Source organism: Oncorhynchus mykiss, chromosome 5 (genome assembly GCF_057628025.1).
Source record: "Oncorhynchus mykiss isolate SJ-2025 chromosome 5, ASM5762802v1, whole genome shotgun sequence".
Taxonomy (NCBI): Eukaryota; Metazoa; Chordata; class Actinopteri; order Salmoniformes; family Salmonidae; genus Oncorhynchus; species Oncorhynchus mykiss.
This window is the reverse complement of record NC_143026.1, coordinates 85,301,025-85,317,590: the sequence shown is the minus strand read 5'-3', so window position 1 is coordinate 85,317,590 and position 16,566 is coordinate 85,301,025. Positions and strand designations below refer to the sequence as shown.

The 16,566-nt window shown below is 42.5% G+C and overlaps 1 protein-coding gene across 1 annotated transcript in view; it reads right to left on the bottom strand.

Moving 5' to 3' along the window:
• Positions 1 to 16,566, bottom strand: part of slc1a7b (solute carrier family 1 member 7b) — a 124,012-nt gene that overhangs the window by 7,760 nt on the left and 99,686 nt on the right. The window contains exons 4-8 of the mRNA XM_021604547.3: positions 11,828 to 11,870; positions 11,401 to 11,635; positions 10,914 to 11,013; positions 10,362 to 10,595; positions 5,460 to 5,654 (exon numbers count right to left, since the gene is read on the bottom strand). Of these exons, the coding sequence (XP_021460222.2) occupies positions 5,460 to 5,654; positions 10,362 to 10,595; positions 10,914 to 11,013; positions 11,401 to 11,635; positions 11,828 to 11,870 (807 nt within the window). The remainder of the gene's footprint in view (positions 1 to 5,459; positions 5,655 to 10,361; positions 10,596 to 10,913; positions 11,014 to 11,400; positions 11,636 to 11,827; positions 11,871 to 16,566) is intronic.

Here is a 16,566-nt window from a genome sequence, read left to right as displayed (position 1 = left end):
TCTCTCTGTCCATCTCTCTCTGTCTATCTCTCTGTCAATCTCTCTATTTCTCTCTCTCTCTGTCTCTCTGTCTCTCTCTCTATTTCCTTCTCTCTCTCTCTCTTTATCTCTCTCTCTCTCTCTTTCTCTCTCTCTCTCTGTCCATCTCTCTCTGTCTATCTCTCTGTCCATCTCTTTATCTCTCTCTCTCTCTCTCTCTCTCTCTCTCTGTCCATCTCTCTCTGTATATCTCTCTCTGTCTCTCTCTCTCTCTCTCTCTGTCCATCTCTCTCTGTCTATCTCTCTGTCCATCTCTCTCTATTTCTCTCTCTCTCTGTCTCTCTGTCTCTGTCTCTCTCTCTCTCTCTCTCTCTGTCCATCTCTCTCTGTCTATCTCTCTGTCTATCTCTCTCTTTCTCTCTCTCTCTCTCTCTCTCTCTCTGTCAATCTCTCTCTGTCTCTCTCTCTCTCTTTCAATTCAATTCAATTCAATTCAAGGGCTTTATTGGCATGGGAAACATGTGTTAACATTGCCAAAGCAAGTGAGGTAGACAACATACAAAGTGAATATATAAAGTGAAAAACAACAAAAATTAACAGTAAACATTACACATACAGAGGTTTCAAAACAGTAAAGACATTACAAATGTCATATTATATATATATACAGTGTTTTAACAATGTACAAATGGTTAAAGGACACAAGATAAAATAAATACGCATAATACGCATCTTTCTCTCTCTCTCTCTGTCCATCTCTCTCTGTCTATCTCTCTGTCCATCTCTCTCTCTTTCTCTCTCTCTCTCTCTCTCTCTCTCTCCCTCTCTCTCTCTCTCTCTTTCTCTCTCTCTCTCTGTCCATCTCTCTCTGTCTATCTCTCTGTCCATCTCTCTCTCTTTCTCTCTCTCTCTCTCTCTCTCTCTCTCTCTCTCTCCCTCTCTCTTTCTGTCCATCGTTCTCTCTTTCTCTCTCTCTCTGTCCATCTCTCTCTCTCTGTCCGTCTTTCACCCCCCCCTGCCCTCAGTGTATTTGGAACAGTAGTTCCTCACCCTTATCCCCCCAGTTCTTTCTACCCCTAACATGCTCTCTTTCACATCCAGTGTACTTTATGCATAGTCCATATGTTCATCTAATTCAGGGATGGGCAACTTTGATGGGGGTGGGGGCCACAAAAAATCTGAACTCCCAACCTCCCCAACGCGTTGCGAGCAAAACATTTTTGAAACCTGTGGCTTATATTAATGCCATTATACATTAGAGAACCGTGTACAGTGTGCCACTGTATTTTGCCTAGAACAACATCTAAAAGTATATTCTATTCAGCTGATGATCACCCTTTAAAACCAATGTAGCATATCACCATCACCTCCCTGCCAGTAGGAGACACCCAGTATGCTATAGGCAAGGATGGGCAACTCCAGTCCTCGGAGGCCAGCTTAGAATGCAGTTAGTTTAATCAGCTGTGTTTGCTCGGGATGGGGGAAGTGTGACACAACTCCGGCACCCCAACTCCGGTCCCTTGGAGTTGCCTATCCCAAATATAGTTAATTTATGATGGTGACTGGAATCAGTGACTAACATTTTTATATTTCTTGTAACAGATAAATACTCTCCATGTGGGCTAACCGCAGATACCTGTTTGTTTCATTGTGTGTTGCTGGGCTGGAAACAGAAAGAGGACCCCTGCATTAAATGCATTCTTTTCAAATGTTATTTGTCACATACACATGGTTAGCAGATGTTAATGCGAGTGTAGCGAAATGCTTGTGCTTCTAGTTCCGACAATGCAGTAATATCTAACAAGTAATCCAACCTAACAATTTCACAACAACTACCTTATACACACAAGTGTAAAATAATGAATAAGAATATGTACATAAAAATATATGAATGAGTGATGGCTGAAAGGCATAGGCAAGATTTAGTAGATGGTATAGAGTACAGTATATACATATGAGATGAGTAATGTAGGGTATGTAAACATTATATAAAGTGGCATTGTGTAAAGTGGCTAGTGATACATTTATTACATCAAGATGGAAAGATGCAGTAGATGGTATAGAGTACAGTATGAGATGAGTAATGTAGGTTATGTAAACATTATATAAAGTGACATTGTTTAAAGTAGCTAGTGATACATTTATTACATCAATTTTTCCATTATTTAAGTGGCTAGAGTTGAGTCAGTATGTTGGCAGCAGCCACTCAATGTTAGTGATGGCTGTATAACAGTCTGATGGCCTTGAGATAGAAGCTGTTTTTCATTCTCTCGGTCCTCGCTTTGATGCACCTGTTCTGACCTCGCCTTCTGAGGGCCCTCACCTCCTCCCTGTAGGCCATCTCGTCGGTGTGGTAATCAAGCCTACCACCGTAGTGTCGTCTGCAAACTTGATGATTGAGTTGGAGGCGTGCATGGCCACGCAGTCATGGGTGAACAGGGAGTACAGGAGAGGGCTGAGAACACACCCTTGTGGGGCCCCAGTGTTGAGGATCAGCGGGGTGGAGATGTTGTTACCTACCCTCACCACTTGGGGTGACCCGTCAGGAAGTCCAGGACCCAGTTGCACAGGGCTGGGTCGAGACCCAGGGTCTCGAGCTTAATGATGAGTTTGGAGGGTACTATGGTGTCAAATGCTGAGCTGTAGTCGATGAACATACCTTACATAGGTATTCCTCTTGTCCAGATGGGTTAGAGCAGTGTGCAGTGTGATTGCAATTGCGTTGTCTGTGGACCTATTGGGGTGGTAAGCAAATTGGAGTGGGTCTAGGGTGTCAGGTAGGGTGGAGGTGATATGGTCCTTGACTAGTCTCTCAAAGCACTTCATGATGACGGAAGTGAGTGTAGCGGGGCGGTAGTCATTTAGCTCAGTTACCTTAGCTTTCTTGGGAATAGGAACAATGGTGGCCTTCTTGAAGCATGTGGGAACAGCAGACTGGGATAAGGATTGATTGAATATGTCCGTAAACACACCAGCCAGCCAGCTGCGCATGCTCTGAGGACGTGGCTAGTGATGCCGTCTGGGCCAGCAGCCTTGCGAGGGTTAACATGTTTAAATGCTCACGTTGGCTGCAGTGAAGGAGAGCCCACAGGTTTTGGTAGTGGGCCGTGTCAGTGGCACTGTATTGTCCTCAAAGCGAGCAAAGAAGTTGTTTAGTCTGTCTGGGAGCAAGACATCGTGGTCCGCGATGGTGCTGTTTTTTCTTTTGTAGTCCGTGATTGACTGTAGACCCTGCCACATACCTCTCGTGTCTGAGCCGTTGAATTGCAACTCTACTTTGTCTCTATACTGATGCTTAGCTTGTTTGATTGCCTTGCGGAGGGAACAGCCACACTGTTTGTATTCGGGTCATGTTTCCGGTCACCTTGCCCTGATTAAAAGCAGTGGTTCGAGCTTTCAGTTTTGCGCGAATGCTGCCATCAATCCACGGTTTCTGGTTGGGGAATGTTTTAATAGATGCTGTGTGTACATCACCGATGCACTTGCTTATAAACTCGCTCACCGAATCAGCGTATTCATCAATGTTGTTGTTCGACGCTATGCGTAACATAACCGAGTCCAAATCAAATCAAATCAAATCAAATGTATTTATATAGCCCTTCGTACATCAGCTGATATCTCAAAGTGCTGTACAGAAACCCAGCCTAAAACCCCAAACAGCAAGCAATGCAGGTGTAGAAGCAGAGTCCACATGATCGAAGCAATCTTGGAGCGTGGAATCCGATTGGTCAGACCAGAGTTGAACAGACCTGAGCGCGGGTGTTTCCTGTTTTAGTTTCTGTCTATTGGCTGGGAGCAACAACATGGAGTCGTGGTCAGCTTTTCCCAAAGGAGGGCAGGGGAGGGCCTTATATGCATTTTTGAATTTAGAATAACAATGATCCAGGGTTTTGCCAGCCCGGGTTGCGCAATCGATATGCTGATAGAATTTAGGGAGCCTTGTTTTCAAATTAGCCTTGTTAAAATCCCCAGCTCAATAAATGCAGCCTCAGGATATGTGGTTTCCAGTTTACATATAGTTGAATGAAGTTCTTTCATGGCCGTCAATGTGTCTGCTTGGGGGGGAATATACACGACTGTGATTATGATCGAAGATAATTTTCTTGGTAGATAATGCGGTCGGCATTTGATTGTGAGGAATTCTAAGTTAGGTGAACAAAAGGACTTGAGTTCCTGTATCTTGTTATGATCACGCCACGTCTGTGAGTATAACAGAACTCATATGGCAGGCGAAAACCTGAGAAAAATCCAACCAGGAAGTGGGAAATCTGAGGTTTATAGTTTTTCAAAGCTTAGCCTACCGAATACACAGTGGGATATGGATACAGTTGCACTTCCTACGGCTTCCACTAGATGTCAACCGTCTTTAGAAACTTGAATGAGGATTCTACTATAAAGGAGGGGCTCATGAGAGCTGTTTGAGTCAGTGGTCTGGCAGAGTTCCAAGGTCTCATGACGCACGCTCCCGACTGAGTTAGCTCTCGTTCCATGGCTTTTCTACAGACATAGCAATTCTCTGGTTGGAAGCTTATTGATGATTTATTTTAAAAACATCCTAAAGATTGATTCCATACATCGTTTGAAATGTTTCTACGACCTGTAACGGAACTTTTCAAGTTTTTGTCTGGACGAAGTGCTTGCTCCTCATGAAGATGGATTACTGGGCGGAACACGCTAACAACAAGTGGCTAAATTATGGGTTTTATGGAACTTTATGGAACAAATCAGTAATTTATTGTCAAACTGGGATTCCTGGGAGTGCCTTCTGATGAAGATCATCAAAGGTAAGTGAATATTTATAGTGTTTTAGTGTTTTTTCTAGCTTCTGTTGACGCCAAAATGGCGGATATTCCTCTGGCTGTTTTGGGTTCTGAGCACCGTTCTTAGATTATGCTTTTTAAAAAAACTTTTTTTGAAATCTGACACAGCGGTTGAATAGAGGATAAGTCTATCTTTAATTCTGTGAATAACACTTGCATCTTTTATCAACGTTTATTGTATTTCTGCAAAATCACCGGATGTTTTGGAATCAAAACATTACTGCACGTAACGCGCCAATGTAAACTGAGATTTTTGGATATAAATATGCACATTATCAAACAAAACCGACATGTATTGTGTAACATGATGTCCTATGAGTGTCATCTGACGCTGATCATCAAAGGTGATTAATTTTATCTATCTTTGGCTGGAAAATGGCCTTGTGTGTTTTTGTGACTTGACTCTGACCTAACATAATCATATGTTGTGCTTTAGCTGTAAAGCATTTTTGAAATCGGACACGATGGGTAGATTAAAAATATGTTTATCTTTCATTTGCTGTATTGGACTTGTTAATGTGTGAAAGTTACACATTTCGCAAAAATATTTTTGAATTTCGCGCACTGCCTTTTCAGCGGAATGTTGTTGCCCTAGAAAGGCTAAAAGGGTTCTGTAAAAGATAGCCTATACTATAAAAGCTGTCCAATTCTCCCTGTTACCTGATGGTAATGATCTGTCCAAAGTCCAACTCGTAGTTATTGACCTGGGCAATGAAGATGGCAGCCACGGCCTCGTAGAGCGCCGTCCCGTCCATGTTGATGGTGGCACCCACGGGGAGCACGAAGCGGATAATGCGTCGGTCGATGTGGTTGTTCTCCAGGAGGCACTTGAAGGTGATAGGCAGCGTTGCAGAGCTGGGGAAAAATAGAGAGACAGAGGATGACAACATTAGAGCTGGGGAGAGATGGAGGAAGACAACACCAAGTTGAAGGTGGCAGAGCTGTAGAGAGATATAGGAAGACATCATAGAGCTATAGATGATGACAGTGTGGCAGAGCTGTGGAGAGATATAGGAAGACATCATAGAGCTAAAGATGAGGGCAGTGTGGCAGAGCTGTGGGGAGATATAGGAAGACATCATAGAGCTAAAGATGAGGGCAGTGTGGCAGAGCTGTGGAGAGATATAGCAAGACATCATTGAGCTAAAGATGAGGGCAGTGTGGCAGAGCTGTGGAGAGATATAGGAAGACATCATAGAGCTAAAGATGAGGGCAGTGTGGCAGAGCTGTGGAGAGATATAGCAAGACATCATAGAGCTAAAGATGAGGGCAGTGTGGCAGAGCTGTGGAGAGATATAGGAAGACATCATTGAGCTAAAGATGAGGGCAGTGTGGCAGAGCTGTGGAGAGATATAGGAAGACATCATAGAGCTAAAGATGAGGGCAGTGTGGCAGAGCTGTGGAAAGATATAGGAAGACATCATAGAGCTAAAGATGAGGGCAGTGTGGCAAAGTCACGAGGCAGGTTATTTGTGCATTTTATTGCCATACGACATAACCACCAGTTCTTTTTATTTCAATATATAAAGAGATGTGTACTTCATTATGTTAAAAGAGCTTAGAAGAGCAAACAATTACTATGAACCTTTATTCTGCTTTGTGGAGAACAGATGGTGCATTTACAGCATCTGTTAAGTTTCATGATTAACTCCAAAATAACCCCCTTATGAAACTTAGGAAACATGCAGAATTACTTCTCCATAAATGTCCAGTCTCAGAGCACAGAGCAAGTTGAGATGTAATGTTTGTTTCTTCTTTGGATGTCTGTCTGCTCGACCTGTCAGTGGACAGACAAGAAGGTTACACATGCACTCACAAAACACACACACACACACACACACACACACACACACACACACACATAGCTCCCGTTTCCTCCAACACTCACCTCTCACCTCCCTTCTACCTGTCCTTACTAAAGAGATACTCTTTTTTTTGACACCACACTCCAAAAAGCAAGTCCTGCTGGCTCTAGTTTAGTGACTGCATACCTTCTTCTTTTTATAATAAACATTAATGTGTTGAAAATTCCAAATTGGTTGCATAGTCAACTTACACACAGATCTGACACACACACCTACCATACCAGACATGCCGTCTTTTCACAGTCCCCAGGGCCAGAACAAATTCAAGAAAGCATGCAGGACTATATAGAGCCATTATTACATGAAACTCCCTTCCATCTCATATTGCTCAAATGAACAGCAAACCTGGTTTCAAAAAGCAGATAAAGCAACACCTCACAGCACAACGCCTCTCCCCTATTTGACCTAGATAGTTTGTGTGTATGTATTGATATGTAGGCTATGTGTGCTGTTTTTAAATGTCCTTGAGCTGTTCTTGTCTATTAATGTTCTGTCTTATGTCATGTTTCATGTTTCATCCTAATAAAATACCAAATACCTCCTTTCACCCCCCTCTGCTCCCCTCCTTCCTCTTCCATCCATCCTCCCACCCCCTTCCTCTCACTTCCGTTCTCTCACCTCCCTCTCCCCTCCTCTCCTCCTCCCCTCCTCTCGCATCTCACCTCCCTCCTCCCTCATCCCTTCTCCCTCCTCCCTCCTTCCTCCTCTCCCTCTCCCTCTCCCTCTCCCTCTCCCTCTCCCTCTCCCCTCCCCCTCCCCCTCCCCCTCCTCCCACATCTCACCTCCCTCCTCCTATCTCCCTCTTCTCTCCTCCCTCCTCTCACCTCCCACCTCCCTCTTCTCTCCTCCCTCCTCCCCTTTCTCTCCTTTTACCTCCCTCTTCTCTCCTCCCCCTCCATATTATCTCCTCCCTCCTCTCCCCTCCCTCTTCTCTCCTCATCTTCCTCCTCACCCCCTCATCCCTCCTCTCACCTCCCTCCTCTCATCTCCCTCCTCACTCTTGTCTTCTCCCTGTTCTCTCCTTCCTCCTCTCACCTCCCTCATCTCACCTCCCTCTCCTCTCTCCTTCCTCCTCTCACCTCACTCCTCACTCCTGTCTTCTCCCTGCTCTCTCCTTCCCCCTCCCTCCCAGTCTGACAAGTGTTTCAACTCTGGAAACATACATGTGTGGTATCTGAAATATCTGGAATGGTGTGTGTGTGTGGTATGTGTGTAATTAATTACATGAATAGGATATTAACCTTGGAGTTAAACACAATATAGCCTCTAGCCTATTCATGAATGCTCCAAGGCGTTTTACCTCATTGTCATGTTTTACCATGCTTTGATTAGCAGGCTCTTTATTTTTAAAGAAGGGCATATTTGAAGGCTGTTGCTAGGTTATCATAATGTGCCTATGAAATGTTAACACGGCAATGGGTACTGTACTTGACTGTTGTTCCGGTTTGGCGCCTTTCTTACATATGTTCTTAAGCCTTTCGTACATCAAACACACTATAGGAACCCACCCCTTTTGTGACATAAAAGGAAGCTCTAGTATATACACTGGAAGAAAAAAAGGGTGATTCTACTTACAATTGTAAGGCAACCAGCTGGAATAGGATTGTGAGTTTGCTCAACATTTGGGACTATATAGCTGAACAAACATACATTCTCAAGTTGAATGTTAGGTTGAGTGAACATACACTGAGTGTACAAAACATTAAGGCCACCTTCCTAATATTGAGTTGCACCCCCCTCTTTTGCCCTAAGAATAGCCTCAATTAGTCGGGGCATGGACTCTACAAGGTGTTGAAAGCATTCCACAGGGATGCTGGCCCATGTTGACTCCAATGCTTCCCACAGTTTTGTCAAGTTGGCTGGATGTCCTTTGGGTGGGGGACCATTCTTGATACACACAGGAAACTATTGAGCGTGAAAACCCCAGCTGCTTTGCAGTTCTCGACACAAACCAGTGCACCTGACACCTACTACCATACCCTGTTCAAAGAGGGCTCTCGAGTGTCGCAGCGGTCTAAGGTACTGCATCTCAGCGCAAGACGCGTCACTAATCCAGGCTCTATCCCATCCAGCCGTGATTGGGAGTCCCATAGGGACTAGGGGTAGACCGTCATTGTAAATAAGAACTTGTTCTTAACTGACTTACCTAGTTATATAAAAACATAAAAAGGCACTTCAATATTTTATCTTGCCCATTCACCCTCTAAATGGCACACATACACAATCCACGTCTCAATTGTCTCAAGGCTGAATAATCCTTCTTGAACTTGGGTCCTCCCCTTCTTCTACACTAATTGAAGTGGATTTAACAAGTGACATCAATGAGGGATCATAGCTTTCACCTGGTCAGTCTATGTCATGGAAAGAGCAGGTGTCCTTAATGTTTTGTACACTCAGTGACCAATCCAAATTTAGAATTTATTCTACCTTTATTTGCATGTTTACCAGTGTGCCTTTCATGTAAATTGTAGTTATTTACCACCCATGACTGCATTTGTTAGTGAAACATACATGGTTGTTGTGTCCAATGGCCTTCAGTCCTCTAGCCTTCACCAAGTAAGTCTCAAACTGAATATGTTATCTTAAAAAAAAGATTTATGACAATATATTACATACAGTAATAAGGCCTTTCTTTGAGGGCCTACTTTCACCCTAACAAAGGGGGCTGAAGCTCCTGGTTTACATACCACATCAAGCCTGCAAGTCAATGTCATGTGTGATTCCTTTTGAGTCAGGATATCCAACTTTTTAATCACGCGCAAACTGCATTGAGAATGATTGCCGGGGTAGGGAAGATCACTTATTGAGACTACCTAAATCAAATAAACTGGAACAGCCATATCAGTAATGAGTGCAATAAGTCCAATAACTAACAGTTTGTATTCATTTAGAAAAATGCTTATTATTTATGTTTGTGTAGCGTAAGATTAATCAACCAATCAATGTACATGCAAAAACACAGGTATTAAAACAAACAATTCTGAAAATCAACCTGGTATAGAGCATGCCTGTAAATATGGTAATGATGGCCATGGTTTTCAGTGGTTTTGAGTAAACGGGGATTTGTCATTTTACTTAACATGCTTCTTCAAATTCAACTCACTTCGAGCAGAGTTTGTTGAGTAAGCAAACTAACATGTATTAAGCTAAAATTATTGTATTTTTGAAGTCCACTCAACTCACAAAATAACACTGATTAAGCAATTAGTTAAATTGGCTTTTTTACACCACACATGCCCTGAGTCTGATGTCAATGTGTTGCTTAGCAGTACCACTTTCTCCTACTCACACCAAGACTAGAACCCAGGACCTCTGCCTCCCAAACACACACAATGACCATCCTGAAACAGTCTTAGCTAGTCACACCACCAAAAAGCTGGAGACATTTCAGGCTGAGGAGTGAGGTTATAGATGCCCATCTGTTACATGTTCATGAGGAGGCTGTTTCCCCAGCAATGTGCCTTACCTGGAGGATGTTGCCAGGGCGATGAGAAGCGCCTGCAGGATTCCCCAGATGTAGACAAGGGGTTAGGGTAAGGGCTAAGGTTAGGTCTAGGATCAGAGTTAGGTTTGTTGTTGTTATTTAACTGGATGAGGTTTCCAGGGCGGTGAGCAGGGCCTGCAGGATTCCACTGATGTGCATGATGGGTTAAGGGTCAAGGCTAGTGTTAATGTTCAGGTCAGAGTTGTTGTTTACCTAGAGGATGTTGCCAGGGCGATGAGCAGGGCCTGCAGGATGCCCCTGATGTAGACGATGGGGCTCTTCTTGGTGATGAAGAAGTACATGGCCGGGAGGATGAAGAGCCCATGGAGGATCAGACCAAAGACCACCGTGACAGCGTAGAAACCCAGCTTCTTACCCATGGCCGACGGATCACTCATCTCCAGGATCTTACCGGCCACCAGGAACACGATGCCGAATGGGAAGTACCTAGTCAGGAAAGGAGGAGCAGGGTCAGAGGTCATACACCCAGCCATACAGAATTTGTAACAAGGATCCTGTACACTATTCCGTGGACACTATTCCATATTTACTGCACTCATTTTGGCAGTAGCGCACTACGTAGAGAAATAGGTTGCCACCCTAGGGTGATGGTCTGTCTGTGATGAATGCAGGTAGAAATGTCTGTGATGTCTCCACATGTATGTGTTACGGTTAGGACTTGGAGTTTTTCCTGATAAGGATCACTTCATATGGTCTGGAAAAACTCCATGTCCTAGTTGCTGTATAGTGTAGTCAAATCTTTACCAGATGACGATAGCAACAATCTTCAGGACAGCCTCGTTCAGGCTCTGGCAGAAGTTGACCAAGGCGCTGCCGTTAGGCCCCATCCTGCCCAGCATTATACCTGTCAAAATAAACAGCATGTCAGTGATGCAGGACAGGACGCTGCTCACATAGTACATATCACTAGACATCAACTGAGAAAAGTGCTAATTTCTGCCGACAGTGATTTAGGCCTTGCTTGACATCTGAACTTGGTCAAATACAAAAACAACAACGTAATGTAAGCAAAAGATTTCAGGAAATGTCATAAATAATAGCCATGAAGACAGAGTGGCTCAGTTGGTAGAGCATGGCGCTTATAATGCCAGGGTTGTGGGTTTGATTCCCATGGTGGCCCAGTATGGATGAAAAACAAAGCGTGAAAATATATGCACTCCCTAAGTTGCTCTGCATAAGAGTGTCTGCTAAATGAATGAAATATAAAATAATGTGTGTGTTTGTTTATTACCCATAGTGGCTGAGAAGATGACGATTCCAAGGACGTTCATTCCGTCACTGGTTCCCGGTAATGTTTTGAAGTATACGTCTGGGGGAGGAGTCAGGTCCAAGGAGAAGTTCTGGAGCTCTGTTCCGTTGTCGTCCTGGATACCGTATATGAGTGCTCGCCTTGTGGTGGACTCTGATAGGCTCTGACTCACTGTGGCCTTTGGCGTTTTCATAATGGGAACACTTCTTGTCCGGTACTGTTCATATGAAGTAGAGCAGAGAACAGGGACGATTAAAGATTATTCATGGTTTACTTCCTTAATTAGACGACAGAGAAAGAAACTTGAACTCAATAGATGTTAAATAATCAAAACACTGAGAACTGAATCCAATTTGAACACACAGAGCGTGAAGTCCTACAGGAAAGCGTATGATTTAAAGGGGCTCACCTGTTGAAATGTGGCTTGAACTAAGTTAGCTGGAAACATGTTGCTGGAAGGGAAAGAGAACAAAAATATACGGTGCCAGTCAAAAGTTTGGACACACCTTCTCATTCAAGGGTTTTTCTTTATTTTTATTACTATTTAGAGAACTCAAATGTTACTGGTCACATACACATATTTAGAAGACGTTATTGCGGGTGTAGCGAAATGCGTGTGTTCCTAGCTCCAACAGTGCAGTAGTATCTAACAATTCACAACAATGCACACAAATCTAAAAGTAAAAGAAAGGAATTAAGTAATATATATATATTAGATAGTGTCTTTGACTAAAATACAGTAGAATAGAATACAGTATAAATATATACAGTGGGGCAAAAAAGTATTTAGTCAGCCACCAATTGTGCAAGTTCTCCCACTTAAAAATATGAGAGAGGCCTAGGTACATAGGTACACTTCAACTATGACAGACAAAATGAGAAAGAAAAATCCAGAAAATCACATTGTAGGATTTTTTATGAATTTATTTGCAAATTATGGTGAAAAACAAGTATTTGGTCACATACAAACAAGCAAGATTTCTGGCTCTGGCACTGTATGTGATGATTGAAGCAGTATGCAAACATTATTTGTACAGTACTAAAGTGATTAGTGTTCCATTATTAAAGTGGCTAGTGATTCCAAGTCTATGTACATAGGGCAGCAGCATCTAAGGTGCAGGGTTGCGTAACCGGGTGGATGCTGGTTAGTGATGGCAATTTAACAGTCTGATGGCCTTTATATAGAAGCTGTTTTTCAGTCTCATCTTCAATGCACCTGTACTGACCTCGCCTTCTGGATGATAACGATTGCACCGTCTGTGGATCTATTGAATCCACGAAATAACACATATGGAATCATTTTATAACCAAGAAAGTGTTAAACAAATTAAAATGTATTTTATTTGAGATTCTTCAAAGTAGCCACCCTTTGCCTTGACAATAGATTTGCACACTCTTGGCATTCTCTCAAGCAGCTTCACCTGGAATGCTTTTCCAACAGTCTTGAAGGAGTTCCCACATATGCTGAGCACTTGTTGGTGGCTTTTCCTTCGCTCTGCGGTCAAACTCATCCCAAACCATCTCAATTGGGTTGAGTTTGGGTGATTGTGGAGGCCAGGTCATCTGATGCAGCACTCCATCACTCTCATTCTTGATCAAATAACCCTTTCACAGCCTGGAGGTGTGTTTGGGTCATTATCCTGTTGAAAAACAAATGACAGTCCCACTAAGCGCAAACCGGATGGGATGGCGTATCACTTCAGAATGCTGTTGTAGCAATGCTGGTTAAGTGTTTCTTGAATTCTAAATAAATCACAGATAGTGTCACCAGCAAAACACCCCCCAAACCATCACACCTCCTCCTTCATGCTTCACGATGGGAACCACACATGCGAAGATCATCCGTTCACCTACTCTCCGTCTCACAAATCCACGGCTGTTGGAACTGAAAATCTAAAATTTGTACTCATCAGACCAAAGGACAGATTTCCACCGGTCTAATGTCCATTGCTCGTGCTTCTTGGCCCAAGCAAGTCTCTTCTTCTTATTGGTGTCCTTTAGTAGAGGTTTTGCAGCAATTTGACCATGAAGGCCTGATTCACACAATCTCCTCTGAACAGTTGATGTTGAGATGTGTCTGTTACTTGAACTCCGTGAAGCATTTATTTGGGCTGCAATTTCTGAGGCTGGTAACTCTAATGAACTTATCCTCTGCAGCAGAGGTAACTGTGGGTCTTTCCTGTGGCGGTCCTCATGAGAGCCAGTTTCATCATAGTGCTTGATAGTTTTTGCGACTGCACTTGAATAAACTTTCAAAGTTATTTTCCTGCATTGACTGACCTTCATGTCTTAAAGTAATGATGTAATTTCTCTTTGCTTATTTGAGCTGGTCTTGCCATAATATGGACTTGGTCTTTTACCAAATAGGGCTCTCTTCTGTATACCACCCATACCTTGTCACAACACAAATGGTTGGCTCAGAAAAACCCACAAATTAACTTTTAACAAGGCACACCTGTTAATTGAAATGCATTCCAGGTGACCTTGTGAAGCTGGTTGAGAGAATGCCAAGAGTGTGCAAAGCTGCAATCAAGGCAAAGGGTGGCTACTTTGAAGAATCTCAAATATAAAATATATTTACATTTGTTTAACACTTTCTTGGTTACTACATCATTCCATATGTATTATTTCATAGTTTTGATGTCTTCATTATTATTCTACAATGTAGAAATAGTGAAAATAAAGAAAAACCCTTGAATGAGTAGGCGTGTCCAAACTTTTGACTGGTACTGTATACATAGAAAAAAATACAAAAAACCTTATTAAGTCATTTTGTTTTATCTGTTCAATGTCAATCGCAAAACTACATGATATTGCACAATTATTTTTGTAAAGGTTTATTTAGTCCATACATGTGTGAAGAAGCTTCCCCAAGTTGTAACAAACGGACCAGTTCGTAGCTGGATTCTTCACTGGATTCTTCATGACGTTGCCTCTTTGGGTGTGTCATGACGTTGGGTGTGTCAAAGGTTGTAGACCATTGCTGAATCTTTTAACCATACCACGTGGTTAAACTCTTAGACTATCAATACCGACAGAATAAGAACAAGTCTTTGATATTAATTACTAGTCTGCAGTTAGGAATTCGGTATCATTGAACGTGAAGAACGACAACCGCCGAAACATACATTCTACAGCAACACGAATGAATGTCGCTCTGAACTATCCCCTCTAACCAAGACAGAGAGAGAGAGAGAGAGAGAGAGAGAGAGAGAGAGAGAGAGAGAGAGAGAGAGAGAGAGAGAGAGAGAGAGAGAGAGAGAGAGAGAGAGAGAGGACGAAACTCTCCAACAGAAACAAACTTTTCACCAGCGATCAAGACGACACACTGAGCATAAATATATATATTGATTGCAATTGTTCCCGAATGAGTGAGCGTTCATGTGCAAAGGATTAGCATTTCAATTGTTATAATTATCACTCTGTAGTGACTTCTTAGTCGACCCCCACTTCCCCTTTTGTCTAACAAGCCGCGATGCCGGTTTAGCCCTCTAGGGCACATTCTCCTATCATTTCTTGTAACCACATTTACCCTGTTTGTTTGTTTGTTTATGCATTTCTGTGAATTAGTTAGTTAGTAATAAATAAATTATTTAGGACAATTGATGTATGGATGACTCATAGTGAAGACTGGGTTCGTGCAGATAACCAACAATTTACGATGTTTGGAATGAGACTAACGTGAGGTAAAGTAAATAATTCATTAATTCGAAGACTAATTGATCAGATAAAATATCTGAAAAGTTATTTTAGGAAATGATAACCTTGTAATCTGAATATTTTCCTTGGTGCCCCAACTTCCTAGTTAATTACAGTTACATGATTAATCAGTCTAATCGCGTAATACTAATTACAGAGAATCTTTGATAAAAACTATATCTTCAATTTAATGATAGTAAAGACACGACACATGTGACTCTTTACAGTTTTTTTCGATTGCTAAACGACAGTGGGCACAACTGGAGTCACATGTGCAAAACTCTAACTACAGTCTGCACTACCAACAGTCACCTGAGCTAAACAGTTCACATCACCTGCAAAACTCATTCCAAGCAACACAACTCTTAACACATGGCTCAAAACACGCTCAGTGCAGCCAAACACTATGCACAACCCTCACTGAGATAACACACACTGTCACTCAGAACACACTGAGAGTAAAAACACTAGCATCAAACACCAATACAGAAAATACAAACTTTTCATCTTTACAGTTTGAACAATTTCAGTGACTTCATACAAAGTACTATTTTCTTCTTCAAAAAAAGAGTGACATTCTTTCACATGATTTATTAAAATTTTTAGAACATAACAATTCTTTAAGGTAAATGAAAATTAGCAGTTTGCTTCAATCGTCTGTAGTAATTTACGGAATTACAGTAATGAGAAAAAAAAGGTAGAAACTAAAAGTACATACTGTAATTCAAACAAATAATTGAGGGGCTAATCCTGCCTCTCTCTAGCATCAGGCCACAGGTTTTCTTCAACATCACATCTAATGTTTTCTCTTGCCATGCACCTGGGGAAGAACCTTCTGGAGTGCCTTATCCATCCCTGGCAGTCCTCTGGACTCGTGTCCTCACATCCGGCACGCATGGCTTCCAAAAGAGACATTTGGTCATGTGGGTGGTGACCAAACACTTTCCACCTCCAGGCAGAGAAAAACTCCTCTATTGGGTTGAGGAAGGGTGAATATGCAGGCAGGTACAAAACCTTAAATCTGTGATGTGCTGCAAACCAATCTGTGACAGCTGCAGAGTGGTGAAAAGCAACGTTATCGCAAACTATGACAAAAACTTGGGGGTTTCTTACTGGCTCCCCCTGTTCTGCTGGCACTAGCTGAGCTTAGAGCTGTTATAGGAAAGCTATAAGCCTTTCTGTGTTGTATGGGCCAATGAGTGGTGTGTTGAGAAGCAAACCATCATTGGCCATTGCAGCACACATGGTGATATTTCCCCCCCTTTGGCCTGGAACCTCCACAGTGGCCCTTTGACCTATAACATTCCTTCCTCTGCGCCGTGTTTTGGCAAGGTTAAATCCAGCTTCATCGATAAATACAAATGAATGTGGTCTTTCCAGTGCTTCCACCTCCATTACTCTCTGAAAAACAGTAAGTGCACAGTTTTACTGTAGAAATGCTAGTGTTTT